At 36.6% G+C, this 24,192-nt stretch overlaps 1 protein-coding gene and 1 non-coding gene across 3 annotated transcripts in view; one reads left to right on the forward strand and one right to left on the reverse strand.

The window, feature by feature from the left end:
* NUBPL (NUBP iron-sulfur cluster assembly factor, mitochondrial) overlaps positions 1-24,192 on the forward strand; it is a 269,067-nt gene that overhangs the window by 170,653 nt on the left and 74,222 nt on the right. For both annotated transcript variants that reach the window (XM_045841286.1, XM_045841285.1), the window contains exon 7: positions 20,032-20,125. In XM_045841286.1, coding sequence (XP_045697242.1) covers positions 20,032-20,125 — 94 coding nt within the window. The remainder of the gene's footprint in view (positions 1-20,031; positions 20,126-24,192) is intronic.
* LOC123820527 lies at positions 23,552-23,611 on the reverse strand. The gene has a single exon (XR_006785986.1). It is a non-coding gene; the product is annotated as a U7 small nuclear RNA (small nuclear RNA).

The following is a 24,192-nucleotide window of genomic DNA, read 5'->3' on the forward strand; positions in this document are numbered from 1 at the left end:
AATATTGTAATAACTATGCAGGGTATGAGATGGGTATTAGGTTTATTGGGGTGATCACTTTATAAATTATATAATTTTCTAGTCACTTTGTTGTACACCTGAAACTAATTTGATATTGTATGTTATCTGTAATTGAAATAAAATTATTTAAAAAAAAGAACTGAGTGACTACCTTTTCACAATATTCAAATCTAGCAAAAGAGAAATAAAAAATGACTTATTTTGACATTCATACTGAAATGAAGGCAAAGAAATATGTTCTAAATAGCATTATTTATTGTTATTATCTTATTGGAGAAACCATAGCTTACTAACTACAGTTAGTTTCTATATGGAACACAGGTTTATTTTGAGTCTTACCATGATCCAATTATTTTTCTTATACTTCATGGCATGGTTTACACCTACTCTGGCCTACAGTCTATTATGTATGCACTGGAGTCAGGGATAGATTAGGAAAGATTGAAGTACAAGTCCTATTGATACATAGAGTTTTTTTGGCATAATTTTTGTTTGAGAATGATATGATGATCCTTTCCTAAGTAATATTAGTTTTCTACTTTTATACTTAGCAAACTGAAGTCTAGGAAGATGACTTGCACATCAAATTTATAAGCGATGTGCTTATTGGTTTGTTTTTTGTCTTCCTATCCCTGCTTCATGAGTGCATGAACCTCAGGTACCTTGTTGACAGCATTATAACCAGTGTCTAGAACAGTGTTTGGTGCATGTAAATGTTGGCGTTAATTTCCGAGTTAGGCTTAAACTTCATAATGATTACCCTCTATACCCAGTTATTTATACTCTGGCTTTAAGCATGTGTATTAATGTGTGATCTGTAATAAGATAAATATGAAGACAGGAGATATTCAGGCAAAGACAACTTATAGGTACATCACCACATCAACTTACTCATCAGAGTGCAAGATTATTGTGAAGTCTAGATATAATGACCAATGTGCTTAAATGAGAGTAAAGGAACAGCTGTTTATTTAATGATCTTTTATGTAAAGTATAATATTCAGTCCATTTTCCTAGTTTTTCAACTTACTGATTTCAGATTTCTTAAATGTCTTTTGGGTGCTTTTGAAGTAATTATGTATTTTAGGAACTTGGAAAATACTGAAGTTGATAAGATGGGAATTAGATTGTTTTATGTGTTTATTTTTTCCCCAAACCTCAAACCTGTTTCCCACCTATATCTGTATCATCTCTATCTCTATTCTCATACATGTATTTCTTCACCATTCTGAAAATCCTTTGTGTTCAAAATAGTTATAGCTGAAAACTACTGCTTTATTTTATTTTTGCCAGGAAATCATTTGTGACTGTAAATTTATTGTTTTCTCTTCATCTTTGTAAGTGACAACCTTACTTAACAGGATCAAGGTACAGGTCTCTAAAATGTAGAAATTTAATTATTGGGTTAGCCAAAAACTTCATTTGTTTTTTTCCATAGAACAGCTCTAATAGTGATTTGTTGTCTTTAACTTCATAGAAACTATTTTGTTAGATTGTATTGTGACAGCTGTCATATCAGCATGCATTAAAAAAGCTTATAAAAATTGGTGAATCTTTGTGTAGCCATTTTAATATTGAAGATGAAAGAAAATATGCAACATTGTTGGCATATTATACTTTATTATTTTAAGGAGGGTAAAAATGCAACTAAAATGCAAAACAAGATTTGTGCAGTATATGGCGAAGGTACTGTGACTGATTGAACATGTCAAAAGTAGTTTGCAAAGTTTCATGCTGGAGATTTTTCACGGGACAGTGCTCCACAGTCGAGCAGACCAGATGAAATTGATAGTGATCAAATTGAGACATTGAGAAAAATCAACAGTATACTATGTGGGAGATAGCTGACATACCCAAAATATCCAAATCAATAAAGTTGTTGGTGAAAATGAAAAATGTGTCTTTTATTTTACAGAAAATCCATACAGACTTTTTGGTCACCCCAATAATGTATTCAAACAACAGATATGACTTTTCTGCTCACTTCTTCACCCTTTGTTATACTTATTTACATATTTTTAAATTGTACTTTAACCAAATATATTTATGCTTAGTTTTACTGGTGAGAAATTTAATTTCAAAAGAAGCCATTTAATGCTGCTCATGTCATCTAGGCATATGAAAATGATATTTTAAAATTATTTGTTCAGATCATTGTGGAATGTGGTAACCTCAGAAATGGACAAGTATTTTCTTACCATTTGGTGGAAAGAGTAAACATGGTATGCTGATTGAGAGAAATTTTAATTTTGACTTATGATATGACAAGTTTCTCTTTAAAGCAACATTTTTTTTCAATGTAATCCTATTTAATTATCTACCTTTTCAAAAAATCCATGATTTCATTTCCCTTTACCCTCTTCTATTATATCCCTCTCCCCTTCTCTCTGGTAATCACCATACTGTTGTCAGTGTCTATGAGATTTTTATTCCCTTCACCTTTTCACCCAGCATCCTATCCCCACCCCTGACAGCTGTCAGTCTGTTCTCTGTATCTATAATTCTGTTTCTATTTTGTTTGTTAGTTTATTTTATTCATTAGATTCCACATATATGTGAAATTATATGGTACCTGTCTTTCTCTGAGTGGCTTATTTCACTTACCATGATACTCTCCAGATCCATCCATGTTGTAGTAAAAGGTAAAGATTCCCTTCATTTTAATGGTTGAGTAATATTCCATTGTGTAAATGTACCACAGCTTTTTTACCCACTCATTTACTGTTGGGCACTTGGGATGGTTCCAGATCTTGCTTATTGTAAATAATGCTGCAGTGAACATAGGAGTACATATATTCTTTCAAATCAGTGTTTCAAATATCTTCCAATATCTTCCTGGGAGTATAATCACTGGATCATAAGACAATTTCATTTTTAACTTTTTGAGGTAACTCCATACTGTTTTCCACAGTGGCTTCACCAATTTCCATTCCCAACAGTCACTAGGGTCCTCCTTTCTCCACATTCTTGCCAACACTTGTTGATTTATTGATAATGGCCATTCTTAGAGGTGTGAGGTGGTATCTCATTGTGGCTTTAATTGGCATTATTCTGATGATTATTGGCATTGAGCATCTTTTTATATGTCTGTTGGCCATCTGTATGTCCTCTTTGGAGAAGTGTGTATTCAGGTCCTTTGTCCATTTTTAAATTGGATTGTTTGTTTTTTTAGGCATTGAGTTATATAAGTGGTTTATAAATTTGGGTGTTAACCCCTTATCAGATGTATCTCCTATTCAGTAGGTTCCTTTTCATTTTGTTGAGGATTTCCCTTGCTGTGCAAAAACTTTTTAGTTTGATGTAGTCCCATTTGTTCACTTTTTCTTTTGTTGCTTATGCCCAAGAAAATATATCAGAAAAAAATTTGCTACTAGAAATGTCCGAGATTTTATTGCCTATGTTATATCTAGGATTTTTATGGTTTTGAGTCTTACATTTAGGTCTTTAATCCATTATGAGTACATTCTTGTGTATTGTGTAAGAAAGTAGTCTTGCTTCATATTTTTGCATATACTGGTTCAATTTTCCCGGCACCATTTACTGAATAGACTGCCTTTACCCCATTGTATGTTCTTGCTTCCTATGTCAAATGTTAGTTGATCATAAAGCATGGGTCTATTTCTGGGCTTTCTAGTCTGTTTCATTGACTTATATATCTGTTTTTATTCCAGTAGCATGCTGTTTTGATTACGATGGCCTTGTAGTAGAGTATAATATCAGGTAGCATGTTTCCTCCAACTTTGTTCTTCTTTCTCAAGATTGCTGTGGCTATCCAGAATCTTTTGTAGTTCCATATAAACTTTTGGAATATTTGTTCTAGTTCAGTGAAATATGACATTGGTACTTTGTTAGGATTTCACTGATTCTATAGATTGCTTTGGGCAGTATGGATATTTTAATAGTGTTAATTCTTCCTGTCCATGAACATGGTATATACTTCCACTTATTTGTATCTTCTTCAATTTCTTTCTTCAGTATATTATAATTTTCTGAGTACAGATATTTTATATCTTTGGTTAAACTTATTTTAAGGTATATTATTTTTTATTGCAATTGTAAATGGGATTGTTTTCTGTTTCCATAATAGTTATTTATTGGTGTATAAAAATGCAACTGATTTCTGTATATTTATTTTGTATCCTGCTACTTTACCAAATTCATTTAATAGTTCTAGTAGTTTTTTGGTTGAATGCTGAGGGTTATCTATATGTAATATTATATCATCTGCAGTAGTGACAGTTTTACTTCTTCCTTTCATATTTGGATGCATTTTATGTTTTCTTCTTGTCTGATTGCTGTGGCCAGGACTTCCAGTACTATGTTGAATAAGAATGGTGAGAATGGATATCCATGTTTTGTTCCTGATGTTAAAGGAAGTGCTTCTAATATTTGCTCATTGAGTGTGATGTTGGCTGTGCATTTGTCCTATATGGCCTTTATTATATTAAATTATGTTCACTCTATTCCTACTTTGCTGAGATTTTTATTATATATGGGTGCTGGATTTTATCAAATGCTTTTCTTGCATCTATTGATATAATCATGTGATTTTTATCTTTCATTTTTTTAATTTGGTGTGTCATTTATTGATTTGCAGATGTACCAACCTTGCAACCCTGGAATAAATCTGACTTGATCGTGGCATATCATCTTTTTAATATATTGCTGGACCTCGTTTGCTAATATTTTGTGGAAGATTTTGGCATATATGTTCATCAAGGATAGTGGCTTATAGTTTTCTTTCTTTGTAGTGTCTTTATTTGGTTTTGGAATTAGGATAATGCTCATCTTATAAAATGAGCTTGAGAATATTCCCTCTTGTTGAATTTTTTGGAATAATTTGAGGAGAAGTGTTAATTTTTCTTTGAATGTTTGGTAAAAGTCACCTCTGAAGCCATCCTTCCCAAGACTTTTGTTTGTTGAGAATTTTTTTTTTTAATTACTGCTTCAATTTTATTAGTTGTAATGTGTCTATTCAGTTTTTCTGATTCTTTCTGATTCAGTTTTGGAAGATTATATGTTTCTAGTAATTTATTCATTTTGTCCAGATTGTCCTCATTTGTTGACATATAGTTCATAATTTTTTTTTACAATCCTTTGTATTTCTTTGGTGTCATTTGTTGCTTCTCCTCTTTCATTTCTGATTTTATTTATTGGGTTCTCTTTTTTTCTTGATGAGTCTGGTTAAAGGTTTATCAACCTTGTTTATCTTTTCAAAGAACCAGCTCTTGGGGTTATTGATATTTTGGGGGTTTTTTTAGCCTCTATATCATTTATATTTGCTCTGATCTTTATTATTTGCTTTTTTCTATTCACTGTTCTTTTTCTAGTTCCTTTTATGTGTAAAGTTAGATTGTTTATTTGAAATTTTTCTTGTTTTTTAACATGGGCCTGAAATGCTATGAATTTCTCTCTTAGGAATGTTTTTGCTGTTTCTCTTAAATTTTGGGGTTGTTGTGTGTTTATTTTAATTTGTTTCAAGGTATCTGTTGATTTCTTCCTTGATCTCACTGTGAACCTATTTATTGTTTAGTAACATGTTATTTAGCTTTCGTGTGTTTGTGTGTCATTCACACAAGATGCTTGATATGATTTCATGGTTCTTAAATATATTGAGACTTGTGTCTTAACTTGTGTCCAAGCTGGGCACCCTGGCTTGTTTTTACCTGCATGGGGCTTGGGAGCAGGTCAGCTAAAGTCCCAAGATACCCCGAGATTTGCCTCCTCCTGCCTTTGCCTGCCAGTTAGTTGCCTGTTAGGCTTAGTTACTGAAAGAGTCTTTGAAAGTATTGGAGTTGCATGAGGTAGGTTTTCAGTGAGTTACCAGATAGGCTCTAGTGGCATTCACCAGACTGACAGAGGTTCAAATTTGGGTCTCAAGTTACTCAGCAAATGTTCCAGTGTATACCAAGTTTAGCTGCCACTTGCTGAGTGCTCACATACCTTTGTGTTGTGATGGGGATTCAGGGAGTCATCCGAGTGAGCCAGCAGAGTTTATCAGGCCCAACCAGGCCTTGGATCTGGCTGTGTAAAGAGAAGGTTCTTCAGTGGTCAGGCATGTGAGAGAAAAATGACCCCTTATCCTAGAGCCACAGAACTCATTCTTTCCCAGATTCTTCTAGGAGCCTCATCTCAGCAGGGTAGGGCCACCATGAGTGGAAAAGATAGGGCTAATGGATCTCCATTGAGGGAGAGGTGCTAGTCAGGCTTGGGGGAAAGTGAGGGAGTGGTCCCCATTCCAGAGCCACACAACTCAGTTTGTCCTGGATCCTGCCCTTACTTTCTCAGCAGGACAGGGCACCAGGAGATGGCAGGGTAGGGCTTTTGGGAACTTAGAGGTTGAGGTAGCTTATCTGCCATGAGGGGGAGAGGCCAATCAGGTTCACAGAAAGTGGGGACAATGGCCCCTGCCCCCAAACCACACAACTCAGTCACTAACACCCACTGAGTCTACTTGGACCACTACACCCATGCCCAGGTAGCTAACTCCTCAGGGCAAAAGCTTTGCAGGGTGGGGCTATACAGAATCTAGAGGGTGGGGCTATTGCATTCCCTCAGTCTGATGCCATATGGACAGGTGTGCTGCACTCAAGAAAGATGACATCTGAAATGTGGTAGAGGGTCAGCAGAGGGATCCCAACAGCTGTCTCTTTAGCTCTCTCCCCAGAGCCACAATCCCAGTCTCTCCTCATGCAATACTAGTTGCTCTGCCCTCTCTCTGCCTGAGCTCAGGGTGAGTTGCTGTGCAAGAGATTTTGTGTGTTGGTCTTTTAAGAGGGTTCCTGTGTCTCTAGTGGACTCCCGTATCTCCCTGGCAGATAGAATTCCCACTGATGTGCACAGTGAGATGTTATGTGGGTGCCTCTTCTCAGCTCTGGTGCTCTGGGCTGGGGAGCCTGGCTTGGGGTAGAGAGTTTACTCTTCTGAGGGGTAACACCCCAGGAGCTGAGATATCCCTCTGGAATTTTCAGCCCCCACCTGTGTGAACGAGTGGAACCCTTTTTGTGTCTCCACCCTTCCTACAGTCTCGATGTAGCTCCTTCTATAAATCCTTAGTATAAGACCTCTCTTCAGCTAGTCTCCAGTGGTTATTTAGGTGGATTGCTCTGTATTTTAATTGTAATTCCAGTTTGGTCCTGAGGGTAGATGAGTGTAGCTTCCACCTACTCTGATGCCATCTTGGATCCCCTTATCTGATTTCTGAGTTTTAGTTGTTTTATCTATAAGATAAGGACATTGGAGAAGATAATCTCTGTGGTCTCTTCTCGTCGTAAAATTTTCCGTGGTTTTTTTTTTGTTTGTTTGTTTTTTTGTATTAAGATGAGGAAACAGCTCTGGCTGGCGTAGCTCAGTGGATTGAGTGTGGGCTGTGAATCAAAGCATCGCAGGTTCGATTCCCAGTCAGGGCACATGCCTGGGTTGCAGGCCACGGCCTCTAACAACCGCACATTGATGTTTCTCTCTCTCTCTCTTTCTCCCTCCCTTCCCTCTCTAAAAAATAAAAATAATTTATTTTTTATAAAAAATAAATTACACCCTGGCTGGTGTAGCTCAGTGGATTGAATGTGGGCCTGTGAACCAAAGGGTTGCTGGTTCAATTCCCAGTCAGGGCACATGCCTGGATTGCAGGCCAGGTCCCCAGTGGGGGGTATGTGAGAGGCAACCACACACTGATGTTTCTCTCTCTCTCTTTCTCCTCTCCTTCCCCTCTCTCTAAAAATAAATTTTAAAATGTTTTTTAAAAAGATGAGGAAACAGGTATAGAAAAGTTCAGCAGCTTGTCTAAGTTTAAACTGTAAATTAATAAAATTTCAATATTTTACTTTCTGATAATGTATTTATTGACATTTTTACAAACCCCTATGTTTATCACTGAAACTTTACTGATTTCTTTATTGAAAATAGAGTAGTTTCCAAAAATTATGCTATAGATATAATCCTTTTTCTTTTTTGAAAAAAGCTCAAATATATTTCTATAGTCTTGATCCCTATAATTGAGTATATTCTTATTTATATTAAAAATAGGGGGAGGTATAATAAATAGCAGCACATATAGCAACTAAAGACAGATCAGAAAACAAAACATATCTGAAGTTACATCGTCTGACAAAATAAAGACAAAAGGAAACCATTCTCCTATATAGCAAAAGAAAATATTGGGAAGATTCTTAGGAGACAATTTTCTTCCATCCTTTTATTGATCCAAAATTTGTATTTGAGTGTGTAGTATGCAATGAATAATTTGAACTTTCTTTTGTAGGCTAGTGTATCCCTGTCATGAGTGTTTGTAGAATGAAGTTTTATATTAATTGGAGAGTTGGATTGGACTTCTCAACCTTTAAGGAATTGTATTTGAATCCCGTCTCCACTCCTTACCTTAGTGGCCATCCCCTCAACAGCTTTTCCAGAATGCATCTATTTTGTAACATTTGACGTTTTGTGAAGCTATAACACATTAATTCCTAGATGAGCTAGAAAATGGTATTTTAGGATGGCAATCAGAGTAGATTGTAGTTCAATACAAATTTAAATCTTAGTTCTTTGTAAAATTTAGTTAAACTTCCAAAGAAAATATGATCATTTTATCAAATAAATTTTTCAATGGACCAAATATCTTTGAGATTTCTTGTTCTTATATAAAGTGCTCCCCCTTTTCAAAAAGTTTGTTTTGTCATTTTGGTATTTTAGATAAAAATGCCTTTTTTTCCACTTTTATTCCATGATCAAATCTGTCACAAATATTCTCCAATTTACACAAAGAGATCACAGTCACACTTTTTAAAAAGTAGATAGAAGAACCCTTAGTAATTATTTAATCTAAGACACTTTATTTTATAGATAAGAAAACTGAGATCTAGAAAGGTTAATTGGACGACCCACAATGATTACAGCTAGTTAGAGACACAAATGATTGGAAGTTAGACATGCCAATTTCCCATACTAAAATTTTTCTGTTTAATGAATGTATTTCTGGATTCCTGTCTGTACCCAGCTATTGTCCTTTTTTTTTTTTTTTTTTGCCAGACTTCCCCTTTGGTTCACAGTCTGGATTTTTTCCAGACTCCCCTTTAGAGTGCTGTTTTAAAAAAATTATAGTAATTAATGTCTGAATACGAATTTAAAATCTGGAAGCTGCATTATAATAGCTCAGGCTTAAAATATAACTGCATATGGAGCAATAGCTTCTTTAGTTGATTTCCGGCTCCATATGATTTAGATCTTTAAATTTTTAGAATAAAATGCACTAAGCCAGTTTTTAAAAATGTGTTTAATAGCCATAGATATTTTTAGAAAATCTGTTCTTAGTCTTCCTGGGTTATTTACTTTGATTTAAACAATTACTCCACATAATTTTTCTTTTGTACATGGTTGATAAGATGATACTTAGTGATTTAAAAAAAAAACAATTCAGTGGTAGATTATTGAAAGTTAAAATATTCTTTAATATCACAAAGTCAGAAAATTTATAGTCACTATGTCCATGGTTACTAGGACACTTGCTTTGTAATATTAAGGACCTAAGGACCTTTAAAAGATCATGTAGAGGAAGAGTACTATGTAATACCATTAAAAGTATTCAGAAGTAAAAGAAACATTATAATTAACCAGAAAAAGAAAAAAGTTAAAGGAAATAAATAATTCTATTTCTTATTTATATTATTTAAGTTTTCTGTGAGTCTACAGACTCTATTTTATACTATATTTCCCTCTTAACTGTGGGGATATGTTCCAAGACTGCCCAGTAGGTGCCTAAAACCACAAATAGTACCAAGCCCTATATATGACAAGGTCTGTTCAGGAAGTATCCAGCCATGTAATATGAAAAATAGAGACATGTACTGAAGAAGATACAAGATACAAGAAACATTGTACATAGAACAATGACACCTCAGTCCCCTTCAAAGTAAGCACCTCGGGACCTCACACAGTTCTCCGAGTGTCTCTTCAACTGTTCAGAACACTTTGCAAAATCCTTTTTTGGAATAACCATCAGCTGCCCTGTTGTATTTTCCTGAATCTCATTGACAGTCTGAAATCTCTTCTCCTTTAAAGGTGATTTTAGTTTTGGGAAAAGCCAGAAGTCACAAGGTGCCAAATCTGGGCTGTAGGGAGGCTGAGTCACCTGGGTGATTTGATGTTCCACCAAGAAACTCTGCATGAGATGTGATGCATGAATGGGTACAGTGTAGTGATGAAGCTGCCAATCACCAGTTGCCCATAGCTGCAGCTGTTTTTGTCATATTGCATATTGCATATTGCATCTCAACTGATGAAGAATACTGAGGTAGTACTTATTAATTGTTTGGCCTGGAGGGGCATAATCATGATGGACAACACGTTCCCAATCAGAAAACACAGTCCACATGGTCTTGCTCTTGCTGAGACTTTGCCACACCTTCCTCAGGCATGGAGAACCAGGCGACTTCCATTGGGACAACTGGGCCTTCGTTTCCAGATCATAGCCATAGACCTACAAGTCATCTCCAGTTATGACCTTCTTGAGGAAACCTGGCTCATTGGTAGTGGTTTGAATCCAGTCATTAGCAACTGCAGTACAATGTTTCTTCTGCTCTGGTAGCAGAAACCATGGAATGAATTTTGCCATGACATGTTTCATGCCAAGGTCCTGAGTCAAAATGTCAGACACAGTAGTTTTTGGAATTCCCAGATCAGCTTCTGGTTCTTGCACTGTCAATTGCCAAAATGTGTTGATTGCAGCCCGGACATATTCAACATTCTCAGGTGTTCTGCTTGTTGCAGGCCTTCCAGAACGTGGATCACTTTTAATAGATTCTTGACCATCTTTGAAGCATTTGTGTCACACTTACTGCATTGTCCCTGAAAACCTTCTGAATCATTCGAATAATTTCCACAGAGGAATGTTCAAGCCTAACACAAAATTTGTTGTAGATTTATTGTTCTACTTGTTTAGTCATTTTGAAATGAGAGCTACACAGCAATGTGCTCACTCAATGGCATCTACTGCCCCTACTTACTAGTACAGCGAAGTCATACTAGTACAGAATTCTTCACGGTCTTGGAGAATATTTTTTGCTGCACCGCATTCTATGGGAGACTGGGAACATGACTGTAGTCACACAGACCAGATTCATATCCCAGCTCCATCACTCACCAACAGCCTGACTATGGGTATCTGTCTTGTTAAGTCCTCGGTATTCTTACTGTAAAATAGAGATTATAATATGCCTGTTTTACAATGTCACATAGTATATAATAAGTATTAGCGTCTACCTTATAATAGGCTCTCAATAACTTCGTTTCCTTTTGCTGTTCTTCACCTGTTACTTGCAGAGCCACCCCTCTTCCCCAATCTTTTCCCTATTACCTCGGTTTCACCTAATGGACCCTAAAGCTCAAAATTAGGACCCCAGATGATAAGTAACTAAAACTAAAAAAATAAACTCAACTAGGATAGTTCTTCAGATCATTGCCAGAATGCAGTAAGTACATTGGATAGACTGTTCTCCTAGAGCAGTAGCGCTGCTCACATTCTGTAACATCCTGAAGAATCATCAAGACCAGTGGATGGTGACTATGGATTGTCTCAGTGGGGCTCCATGCAGTTTCAGTGCAGATTTAGTTCTGCCCCTTCATTACCTTGAATCCCCCCAAATACAATGATATTTCTAAGGACTTTTTAAAAAAGAATATTATAGTTTTATAGTTTTCCTTATTAAAGAGAGTAGCACATATCTAAATATATTTTATAAACTGTCCAAAATTAAGTTAATAATTTCTTACTCCTATTGGGAAAAAAAATCTGAAGCTTCAATTTTTAGGTGTATAGGAAGAGTTTTTATTTTAAAATTTGTTTTAGCTGGAGAGCAGATGACAGCTAGTGGAGGGAGGGTTAGGGAGTAGCGGGATTAAGCAAAAAGGAAAAAGGACCCATGGACATAGACAACAGTGTGGTGATTGCTGGGGAGAGGGCGACTAAATGGTAATGGACAAAAACAATAAAAATTAAATTTAAAAAAAGAATAAAGTAAAATTTGTTCTAGTAATTATTAAAAAATTTTTTAAATTCTTGTTTTTCAGGTAGGTTTGTCATCTTCTATGCCATTTTAGTAGTAGTCTTATTCTTCACTAACATCTTCTTTTTAGGTTATGAACATCTGTGTAAGGGGTTGGCCTAAAGCAGGATCCTAGAGAACCTAGAGATTTGATCCCATAATTAACTGAAATGTTTTTACTTTTGTGTTAGCATCATTTTTATATTGTAACATTTTACTCTTTCAGCTGTACTGTGGGTTTACATGGGTGTCTGTGGGCTGGCCTGGGAATTGGATAATCTTTGAATATTATTTCAGCCCTGGCCAGGTGGCTCAGTTGGTTGGAGCATTGTCCTGTACACCAAAAGGTTGTGGGCTCAGTCCCCAGTTGGGGCACATATGGGAGGCAACTGATATTTCTCTGTCACATTGATATTTCTCTCTCTCCCCTCCTCTTTCTAAAATCAGTAAACATATCCTTAGTTGAGGTTTAAATATATATAAATATAAATATATATAATATATTTATAATGTAAATATAAATGTGTGTGTGTGTGTGTGTGTGTGTGTGTGTGTGTTTCAGAAACTAGGTGTGGAGTTACCGAAGATTGACCCATGTATCAGGTTTTGGATAAGAGGTCCTTTGTGAATGGATGCTCTCTCCAGGTTGTCAGGTCCAGTGTGCTCTACAACTCTGCTAGAACAACTAAGGATATGAAATGATGATGATAGATTGAAAAATAGATTAAAGTTTCTCTTTTCTCTTTCAAAACATTACTACTATCACTTGGTTGGTAGTGCCTTTGACAGGATTGTTCAAGTAGTCTAGCCCTCTACCCTCCTGCCCTTTTTCCTGTAGAAAGGAAAACATTTGAAAATGGGTTAGCGAACTTTATAATCTGAAAAGAAAAAGAAAATATTAGGGAAGAACATTTACATCATTGTTGTAACTTTTACAATGTGTTCTCATTTTATAACGGGGTCAGCTCTTATCAAAATGATCTCAGGGATAAATTTATGTGGTTGCATCATTTATTTCCACAAGTCAGTAGGCCATCAAGTAGAAATTTTTGTTATTCAGATTTTTATTGTGGTATTTATATTTAAATAATTTCACCTTTCTAGCAATTTTCTTCTTGCTATGAAAGTGAAATGTTGCATGATTTTATGAATAGTCCACTGTGTGGAGCAAAAACTATGGTTTAAACTTAAAAACACTTCATGTTCTATATTAGATTTATACTGTATATAAAAGGTACCTCACATGGAAAATTCTCATAAGTATAATACAATTGTAGGGAGCAACTTGGCTCATAGAATCACTCAGTGGATGTTGATTGAACACTGTTTAGGTATTATGGAGGGGATTGGATGTGGAGAGGGAGTCCAGAGATACACAAAGAATGGTGTCTTCTGTCAGGGAGCTTACACTGAAGTTGCAGAGATAGGTATTTATAAAAACAGTCACTCCAGAATTCTTAGAGCTTGAAAACCCATTCAAACCCTGGAGGTTAGTTGAATAAAAAATATTAGGAGCTTGGTAATTTTCCTGACAAATTTGTCAATGGGTCTGAGACAAGGTCAGCTGCATCTTTTATGCCGGTAGTCACATGATTTCATGTCTGGGATTCCAAGCAAAGCACAAGTACTGTTCTGTTTGCTATTAGTATAGGGCTGTGCCTAACTGGGGTCTGAGAACTAGGAAGTCAGGGACAGGTGGCAGAAATTAGGTATGAGGTAGACACAGCAGATATAATGCCAGAATCAGATACAATGACACTATTTTGGGATCTACTAATTATGAGTCAGGTGGGCATAAGGGTCAAAACCCACTATTAAGTCAGAAATTAAGAGCAGATAGGAGGGAAAGAGGCAGTGTCTGGCCCAGCCCTACTTCCTTTAAGAATGTGCTCTATCACTTGTGGAATGTTCCATGCACTGTATGAATGAGCTGCCTGGATATAGCCCACTTTTAAATTATTTAATTTTCATTTTGTCCCATTTCTCCAGCTTCAAATATCTCTATTTGTTCCTTAGTTGCACCTTTTTCTTTCCCTTAGAAGTTTAATTCTGCCCTGGATAGAGTGCCGACCTGTAAACCAAAGGGTCACAGGTTCAATTCCCAGTCAGGGCACATGCCTGGGTTGCTGGTCAGGACCCCAGTGTGGGGCCCACAAGAGGCAACCACACATTGATGTTTTTCTCCCTCTCTTTCTCCCTTCCCCTCTCTAAAAATAAATAAATAAAGTAAAAAAAAAAAGAAGTTTAATTTTTCCTGGCTACTACTTTGGTTCTAGCAGGCTGTAGCTCTTCCTCTCCCGGCAATGATTTTCCTCCCTGACTCCTGAGGCCCAGGGGCCACCCCATTTTCACCTGGCTCACATTGACCTTGCTAGCTGACCTGAAATGACTGGGACACTCTACTTTGGCTTTGGAGAAGAGTATAGTAACTCTATGGTATTTAAATGTGACTGTATAGTGCTGATGATACAAACTGCTACCCTGGAGGCTGGCTGTGGCAAACTGCTTGAGCCAGCTGAGAAGCCAAAAATGGAATGCATCTGTGGGCCCCTCCTTTTCAACACTTGCAACTCAGTCTGTTTGCACTTGTGCTTCCAGCATCCTATGAAGTGAGGTCTTTTCTCATTCATAGCACCACACTATAACATGTCCAGAAAAAGACAAATGATCATATTTGCTCAAATGTTAGATATACCTTTAGTTCCCAGTAATTTCTCAGAAAAGAAGAAATTGCCTTTATTTCAGTATTTGAGTTACTCTCAGATTATCAGGCATTATTTGGTATATAAAATATAAAATGTTATTTGGAGAAGACATATTAGCCTAAAAGTACCCAGTCAGTGCTAGTTTGGAATATTTTTCCCTTCATAAGGTTGACAAAAAAGAAACAAAAATAATTTAACAGAGATTTAGTAACTAGTTCTGGTGGCATAACCTTTAAGCACTGGATGCATTAATAAACAAAGTGAAAGAACAATTTAATTTAGGCTTGAGAATATTAGATTCTAGGTTTTGTTTTATTTTCTACTTGTAAACTTGACTGGATCCTGAATTCTTCTAGTCTCCTCCAGTATCTGCCTATGATTCTCAAAACGTGTTTCTAATTTTTCTCCCATCCTTTGACTAGAAACCACTGAGAACTAAAATTGCCTTTTTCCAAAGCCATGCAAGCTAAAGATGGACAACTTGACATAAAATTCAGAGAATCACCACAACAGCTTATGCTCAAGTAATCTCAGGAATTGATGCTGTGAAAGCTACATAGAGAGTTTACCTGAGAACATCATCGCAGCCACTTCAAATTACAAATGCTTTCAGCCTTACAACTAGAAATCTTGACTGACAGCCTTACAAACTCAGAAGCTGGGTTGTAATTTGCTATGATTATTAACCTTTGTTTTCATAGACATATCTCTCATTAAATACCTGATATTATGGAATTTAATCTGTACAGTCAGGCTTTTGGCCAGCTCTACTGCTCAAGCTTGAAGTCTTAAATAGATCATTGTAGAGCCCTGGGCACATGGGTCCCTTAGACAGTCAAATTGCTTTAGGTTACTAGCTGGCCACACAAGGACGAGCCTGTGCAGTGGCTAGTACAGCATGCTGTGCTATGACATGCAGGCTAGCGGCTGTGGCTGGCAGGCCCTAGATTTCTCTTAGCTGAACAAGGTGGGATATGTACCATTATCAGTTCCTCATGTTGTACATGGATAAACAATACAGAACAAGTAGAAGTCATTATCTTTGAGATATACAACCAAGCCAAATGGTTACACTTGTTTGGGAGAGCCCATTCCAACTCCCAGGACATACAATAAAAAGAGCTCTTACTACCCTCACTAGGTTCCTCCCCCTCTTAGGATCTCTTGCCACTATCCTTTTACTGCTCATCTTTGGGCCTTGCCTCCTGAGCTGCCTAGTTTCATTGTCTGTAAAAGACCTGAGGCAAACAACAGATAATAATAACCCAGGGATATGAACAGTTGGAGTTACAGCCAGGAGATATTAGGCCTACTTGAAGCTAGCTAGGGAAAGGTTTCAGTTCTGTAATGGAGGCCCTGACAATAACCACTCCCAGCTTGAAAAAGTTGCAGAAGACAGACCCTCAGACGCTGCAACCCTCAGCGCCCTTTAAGAATGAGGAGAATGAACAGAAAAGGAGGGAATTTGTTACCCCACAATAAGCCTGTGTGACCTGACTAAAAACCCCTACCTCTCCTTAACTCTGTTCATCTGAGAAACGAGATGGCCTATAGTTAGTATCTCTTTCCCCAGAAGGAAGAGTTAAAATGGGCTGAGACCAACACTGCCAAACTGAACTCCAGGTGACTCAACCCTCATTATATCCACAGGGCATTTCTGAACTACCTCAGTAGCTCCACTTGTAGACTGATCCTTTGAGTTTGGAGCCCGAGAGGGAGTTAAGAAGGTTTTACCCAAAGCTGGGTTACCATGAGGCTAATAAAATTTATGCTCAGGGTTCCACACTTGCTGGTTGCAATCAGGAAGCATTTCTATGTAAGCATTTTCAGTTCAAGTGATCTTAGAGAAAGGAATTTGAATCTCTAAGTCTCCAACATTTTATGGTGATTTCTTTTCACATTCCAAATAAATATTTACTTTTATATCTTATTTTGCATTTCTAATTTTGTATTCTTGTCCTTAGAGAAGACTTCACAAACAAATTACATATGCTTTGGGCCACAACAAAATCTGAATCTACCATGGGATTTTACCAAATGAGCTACTTGGGTGTTTTGCTAGTATGTGTTTCCTTACATTAAGTAACACAATTTATACAAGTGAACAAACACTAAGTAGAATTGCAGGGGTGTCCAACCTTTGACATCTCTGGGCCACACTGGAAGAGGAAGAGTTGTTTTGGGCCACACATTAAATACACAAACACTAATCTCATAATATTTTAAGTAAATTTACAATTTTGTGTTGGGTCGCATTCATAGTCATTCTGGGCTGCATGTGGCCTGTGGGCCACAGGTTGGACACCCCGAGGGAATCCCAAGTAATTCTAAAATCAATGCTTTGATGACTCTTTTTTAAGAGAACTGAAACTTCCTGGTAACTAATGTATTTCAATGTTAGTATTAATAAATGCTGTAAAACTGGGTCTCAGATACTGATGTCAGTTCAGTGCAGGGCGACAAGCCTTTGTGGAATGCCTGCTGTGTGTGAGGAGATTTAGGGCCAGGTTCTTTTTTTCAAACAGCTTAAATTCAGTTTAAGAGTCATTTGAAATTAATGGCCTTAGCAGTGAAGTATTTTTAGCTCCTAGGAGCCTTACTAACAGTTGTCTTTTAAGAAATTGGAGCCGTGATAAATGTGATTAAATACCAAGAAACAACAATGATAAATTGTCGGTACCAGCCATCTGATGTTCTCTGAAACAGGCTTGTCAGCGCACCAGGGCTAGTGGTTTCAGTGCAGAGGATATAACATGAAAAGTATTCTTTATCCTTTTTTGCAGATTGTTTTATAGATTATGGTCATGGGTAACTTTGAGGTAACTATTTTTCAAACCAAGAAACCCTATTTTGAAAATGAACTATTTTATGTTCATCATTTCATCATTCTCTTAAAATGTGTCATTAAATAAGTACTTGTGTTTGAGAAATATCCTTAGAATTCCTAAAAGACAAGTCACTATATAATGTGAGATACTGCAAATGTTCTGAAGAAAAACAGCGTCCAAGGAGGAGAGAGATTGATGTTGGGGGATGCTGTTTTAGAAAGGCCACGCTGTCTTCCGAGCAATACCTTGGGTGTGCCAAGCATAACTCCATCGTGGGGCCTTTACGATGGCTGTCGCCTCTGCCTGGAATGATGTCACTCAGAGAACTGCACCAGCTATTCTCTCACTTCACCCAGTGCCCTGACCACCCTGTCTAAAGGGTCACCTTCTGCCATTCTGTTTCTCCTCCTGCTCTTTGAGTATCTTTCACCATCTGACTGTGGAAACTAAGGAGATCCAAAGAAATTCTTTGATAAATCCTTTGCTATCTGAACTCTTACTACTTGTATTTTGAAATTCTGGGATTGAAAAGATTTAAAAATATTTCTTGCTATTTGATCTGGATATCCGAATCAGGAACCAAATAACTTTGTATAGAAAGGGATACTTGTTTTCTTCATAGCATCTGATTTGTCTTTCTGTTTGTCTGTCTGTCTCCCTCGCTAAAATGTTAGTTTCATGCTGGCTGGGACTTTGTTTTGTTCACTGTTCTATCCCTATCACCTGGAGAGTGCCTGGCACTAAATTGAGTCTCAATAAGTATGTACTGAGTAAATGTGTTATGACATGAATGAATCTGTTTGACCCAATATCATCTAAACTTTAATTTTAAAAAATATATGACTATGTGGAAAAGGCTTATTTTACATTATTGTTTTAAGAAGCAAGATAGGAGATTATATACACATTAAAAAAATTCTTGAACCTTTGTATGTGTTCATTTATTCATTCATTCCTTGAAAGAGTAGTTATTAAGCATCTACAGCATGTCCATTCTGTGCCGGGCATTCTAACTCAGCTACATTTTCATGAAAAGACAGATCATGAAACAAATGTAAATGACTGTGATCCTTTCCCCCATCACTGCTTTCTGACTTTGTTGATGTTCGTTCAGTTTCTGACATATGTTAACCTTTTCCCTTTGCGCAGGTTATTTCATAATGTGCTTAATATGTGTCTCCCTCTATATTATAAATTCTGGGAGGCTAGGGACCATGATGCCATTTAATTATCAATACCTAGCTCAATGCCTAATATATGGTAGATACTCAATAAACATTTGTTGAGTGAGTGAGTGAATGATTGAGTGGTTGAATGAATAAATGAATGAATGAATGAATGAATGAACGAATGAACGAATGGGAGAAGTACACAGTAGGAACACCATATCTAATCTAACAGAAGTTAGGGGAAGTCAATTTCAAGCTGGCATCTGAAGAATGAGGAGGCATTAGCAAGTGAAGAAGACCAAGCAGAGTTCTCTGGAGCTTAAGCTCTGACTTTGTCCTAAAAGCAATAGAAGAGTTTTAAACAAAAAGTGACTCTATCAGACTTGCATTTTAGATAGACCGTTTTTCATTGGTGTTAGGAATAGGCTAGACAGATAGTGCTGGAGCAGAGATTGGTTCAGAGGCTTTAGAGAAAGATGGCTGTGGCCTCTGTTGGGTTCTGACAGTAGGGAAGAGAGAAGTAGATACATTGGGGAGATTTTTAGAAGGCAAAATATAAGTGACTGGGATAGTGAGGGAAAGGAAGAAATTAAAAAATGATTCCAAGCTTCTCCCTTTAGCAACTGAGAGGATCCTAGGGCCTGCCATGCACTGAGACTGGGGACTTGGAGAAACTATCTGAGGAGAAAGGAGCCTGGGACACCCTTGAGACCTGTCTAAATTGAGGCTGAGCCTTAAGGACTTGGTTATATAGCTGAATTTTCTAGACATGGGTGTTTAGAAAAATGCCTGGAAAGAAACAATCAAAATATTGTATTATTGGAACTCATACCTCTAAAATTTTCTTACTGTTAACTTTAGGTTTTCATTATTTTTATGTTTTATAAAGGAAAAACAAACTTTTAAAACTTCTATTAGTATCTGGCATAGGAAGTGCTGAGGCTTTTCTCCAAAGTACAAAAAGCTAAGGTTTTCTTGGGTAAAATACGGCTGTTCCCAGTGAAAATAAATGGTCGGTCCTGAATGAAGCCCATTGTGAAATGGGTTCACCATTTGTGTACATGTGTAGTGGGGACGAGGACACCATTTGGAAATTTAACCTTCTCATTCAGAGGTCTGCTAGAGTTAGGGACTGTCTCTTATTGATTCATTTACCTTTCACATATTATCCTCAGCAGTCTCTGGCTTTTGGTAATAGCTCAAGTGAAAGCTGTTGTCTATTATTACTGCAGTTGTTATACAATGATGTTATTTATGTCATCTTGATTTTTAGGTAGATTGGGGCCAACTGGACTATTTAGTTGTTGACATGCCACCAGGAACTGGAGATGTGCAGTTATCGGTCTCACAGAATGTTCCCATTTCAGGTAAATCTTAAAGTTTAACAAAGTAATTTGTGCTGTCTTTGATGGTGTGCTGCTTGCTGCCTTACAGAAAAACAAACTCCCTAACAGGCAAAAAATGTTTATATCTTAATAAACATAATCAGAGATCAGGTTCATGAATTAAATTTTTCAAACTGTTATCAGAACGGTTGTTTTCAAAAACACAAAGACACTTGAGGTGGTGATGTAAATCTGTGTTCTGGAAAAGCAGTCATGTTTAGGTAGGATATGGCTACTTGGGGTCCACAGCTGTCCAGCACTTACAGCATAGTGCCTGATGCATGCCAGGCACTACGTAATACTTATTGAATGCATACTCCTGAACAAGTAAATATTAGGAAAATTTGGCTTTTTGGTAAATTAAACTATGGAAAAATTTTATATTCTGCTAATTATTATTATTATTTTTTTAAATTTTATTTTAATCATTGTTCAAATACAGTTTTCTCTCTTTTACTCCCAATATATTCTGCTAATTATTTGATGTTAAAGACAAGAGAGCAATAAACACATTAGTTTACTTTGTATACACAATACTTCGTTATAGTAGGGGATATCTTTTTTACGATAGGGAATTTCATAGTCAGTTTTTATGTTAACTCTGTTTTTAAGTGAATCTTACCTAGATTCCACTGAGGAAATATTTGTGAATCTCTTTTATATATGAGGACTTTTAGAAAGATAATGGAATATTTAAATGTCTTTGCAAATCAGTTATTTATTGGTAATAAATAACCAAGCAATATCATTGACATTTAATCATCAAAAGGCTTGGAATCTATGTTTTTGATAACATATACACATTGTTTAGAAATATCAATATAGCATATTAATATGAATATTTTTGATGTTTAAATATATTTGTAACCTAATGGAATTAGACTTTCTTTAGTGAGGCAGGCTCTGAAGTATGAGTTGGGAGTAGGGTGAAGTACCATAGGAAAATAATTCTTCTTCTTTATAATCAGCATACTGTATGGCCTACTTTTTCTTTTTTAAGTAGTTTTGAGACTTACATAGTTCTTAGGCTTAAGAATACTCACTAAATGTTTATTGAATAAAATGTGTTCCTGACACTTTGAAATGCCTATTGCAGGTATCCAAAATGCTTATATTATTCATGTGGATAATACATTGATAAACTTGGACTACATTTTCATTTCTTTCCTGAGTTGTGACTTGGTACCTTGAAAAAATTTAATTTGCTTCACACAGATAAACTGAAGTGCCCAAGCAATTTACCTTTGTTTACCCAGATAAAAGCTTGTCTGTTTGGATTTACGATTGTATCACCCAGTTTTAATTTGTGCTTATGCTCTAAAACCAACAATGTGTAGACTGGGGTTAAGATTTGCTTCTCCTTTGAGGATTTCTTTCTTATATCCTAAAATTTAACCAATGTATCTCTTATTCCTTTCATCTGATGAAGAGTCTGCCTTGTAATAGGTGATTAATGTTATATGAGAATAAAAAGTTGTATTTTTTTATTGCAATAAAATATACACGTACAGTTTAGTGGCATTAAGTACATTCACATTGTTATGCAATCACCACCACCATCCATCTCCTGAACTTTCTCATCCTCCCAAACTGAAACTGAACCCGTTAAACAGTAACTCGTGATTTCCTCCTCCCCATAGGCCCTGGTAACCATGATTCTCCTTTCAGAGACTGTTTATTATTAAGATGAGAGAATGAGGTAATTATATGAGAAATATTAATTTAAAATATTGCATTAAACAAAAACCTTGCATTGATTTTATTATTTATTAATACAATTTTAAACCAACAAATGTTTCTCTCTATATATAGGCAGATGCTAGGCCCTGTAGAGGATCTAATAAGAATTATATCACATCTTTCCCTAGACTAGGGTTCTGTACCTTTTATGAGTCCCAGATCTCTTTTTTGTTTTTACCCTCACCTGAGGACATACCCACTGATTTTAGAGAGAGGGAAATGGAGGGAGAGGAACAGTAATCAGATACCTCCCATACGTGCCCCAATTGGGGACTGAACCTGCAACCTAGGCATGTTCCCTGACTGGGAAATGAACCGACGACCTTTTGGTTTATGGGACGATGCTCCAACCAACTGAGCCATATCACCTAGGACAAATCATATGTTCCCCAACCAGAGATTGAACTGGCAGCATAAGTATGTGCCCTGACTGCAAATAGAACCCCCAACATTTTGGTGAACAGGCTGATCCTCCAACTGCGCCACACCAGCCAGGGTTCTCAGACCCTTTTTGAGAATTTGATGAATATGTGGGTTTTCTCCAGGAAAAGGTATTTGTACCTACAGAAACACGACTTTTTTGTGTAATTTCAGGAGGCTCACAGTCCTCAGTTTTAAAGCCCCAGCTCTAGGAGACAGAGCAAGGGGAAGGGCGGGAAGAGGGCGTAGCGGGTAAGAAAAGAACATGGATAGCTACAATGCAGGGAACGAGAAGTGCTGTATGAGAGATATGGGGGATCAGGGAAGAAGAGATCATGGGTTTGAGGGGAATTGTGAAACACTTCACGGAGTTGAGCCTTAAAGAATTTTATGGTACATTGTAGAGCATTCAAGATAGCATACCTGGTCTGCTATAGACAGGTATACAAAGACATACCTGGTTTGCTTTACTTTTTCTTGGTCTCCCTAAGGGGAAGAAATTTGAGAATGAAACTTCTAGTGTTCTATATTTCTCTTATGGTAACCTAACATACATTTCAACTCCCAAATGTGGTCCATTAAGAAAAAAAAAAGTAGGGACAAGTACTATAGATGCCTTTGCAAATACAGAAACTTAGTTGTTATTGGACTATGAAAATGAAATTATTGTTTATTTTTTTCTAAATTTTAAAAAAATGAACATGTGTATTTTTATAATTTAAAAAGTAAATAGCACTAATTCTTTAAGGATAATAAATTTCTCTATAAATTGGTGATGATTGTTTATTATTAATAAACTGCCATTTATTGATAGCCTTCCATATATTAATTTTATTTATTTTAAAGATATTATTTATTTTACTTTTAGACAGGGCGGAAAGGAGGGAGAAAGAGGGAGGGATAGCTACATCAATGTGTGGTTGCCTCTCACGTGCCCCCTCCTGGGGACCTGGCCTGCAACCCAGGCATGTGCCCTGACTGGGAATCGAACTGGAGACCCTTTGGTTCACAGGCTGGCACTCAATCCACTAAGCTACACCAGCCAGGGCAGCCATGTGTTAATTTTCTAATTATCATAAGTGTTTCTCTATTTTCTTAAATCTTTGAAGGATTCAGTAACTCTCCCAAGCTCACACAGTTGCAGTCAGTCATAGCTGAGGTTCATATCAGTTCTGATTGAGTTTATGCTTCACATTCTTAACCTCTACATCAAACTGCCCTCATACAAAGTCCAAGTGTATTTGACTAATTGGTTTTGTGAGAACCAAAAGACCTACTAGAGAAATTCCAGAAGTGCTATAAACACTGACTCATTGGTTTTCTGAGTTTAGTTATAGTCCATTCAAATTCATTTAGGTTGAAATTACTGTAATCTAGGTAATCTCTGATAAAAATAAATTTATCTATGAATGTGTTTAAACCTGTGCACCTTTATATGATGAGTATACAACCAACGGTCTATATCAGTGTTTACTATATTCAGGGTTTCCTTTCCTTTCCTTTTTCTTTTTCTTTTTCTTTTTTGTCTCTTGAGAGATTACTTTGGGCCTCTTTAACTCATACATTTGAGAGGCCTGGAGGTGGTATATAAGCAGTCTCTTTGACATTTAGTAGTAGAGCCCCAAATGGTTCTTGGAAAGGCCAATATTATCTTTGGGCTGATCATACTGGTCTTGGGCATTTGGCTAGTTTCCAGGCACACTGGCTCTCAGTATGGAATTGAAGCTGTTGTTGTAAAGAAAAACAACTATGTTTTATGTCAATATTAAAATTAATATTGATGAAAAGACTAGATTGTCTTTGGTGAAACATATATTAATTTTGTAATTAGAAGAAATAGCAAAAAATAGAAGTATCCTAGCAAAAAGGATGTAAGGGGGAGTTGGTAG

The sequence above is a fragment of the Phyllostomus hastatus genome, unplaced genomic scaffold, assembly GCF_019186645.2.
Source record: "Phyllostomus hastatus isolate PE091 unplaced genomic scaffold, TTU_PhHast_1.1 phas_contig_348, whole genome shotgun sequence".
NCBI lineage: Eukaryota > Metazoa > Chordata > Mammalia > Chiroptera > Phyllostomidae > Phyllostomus > Phyllostomus hastatus.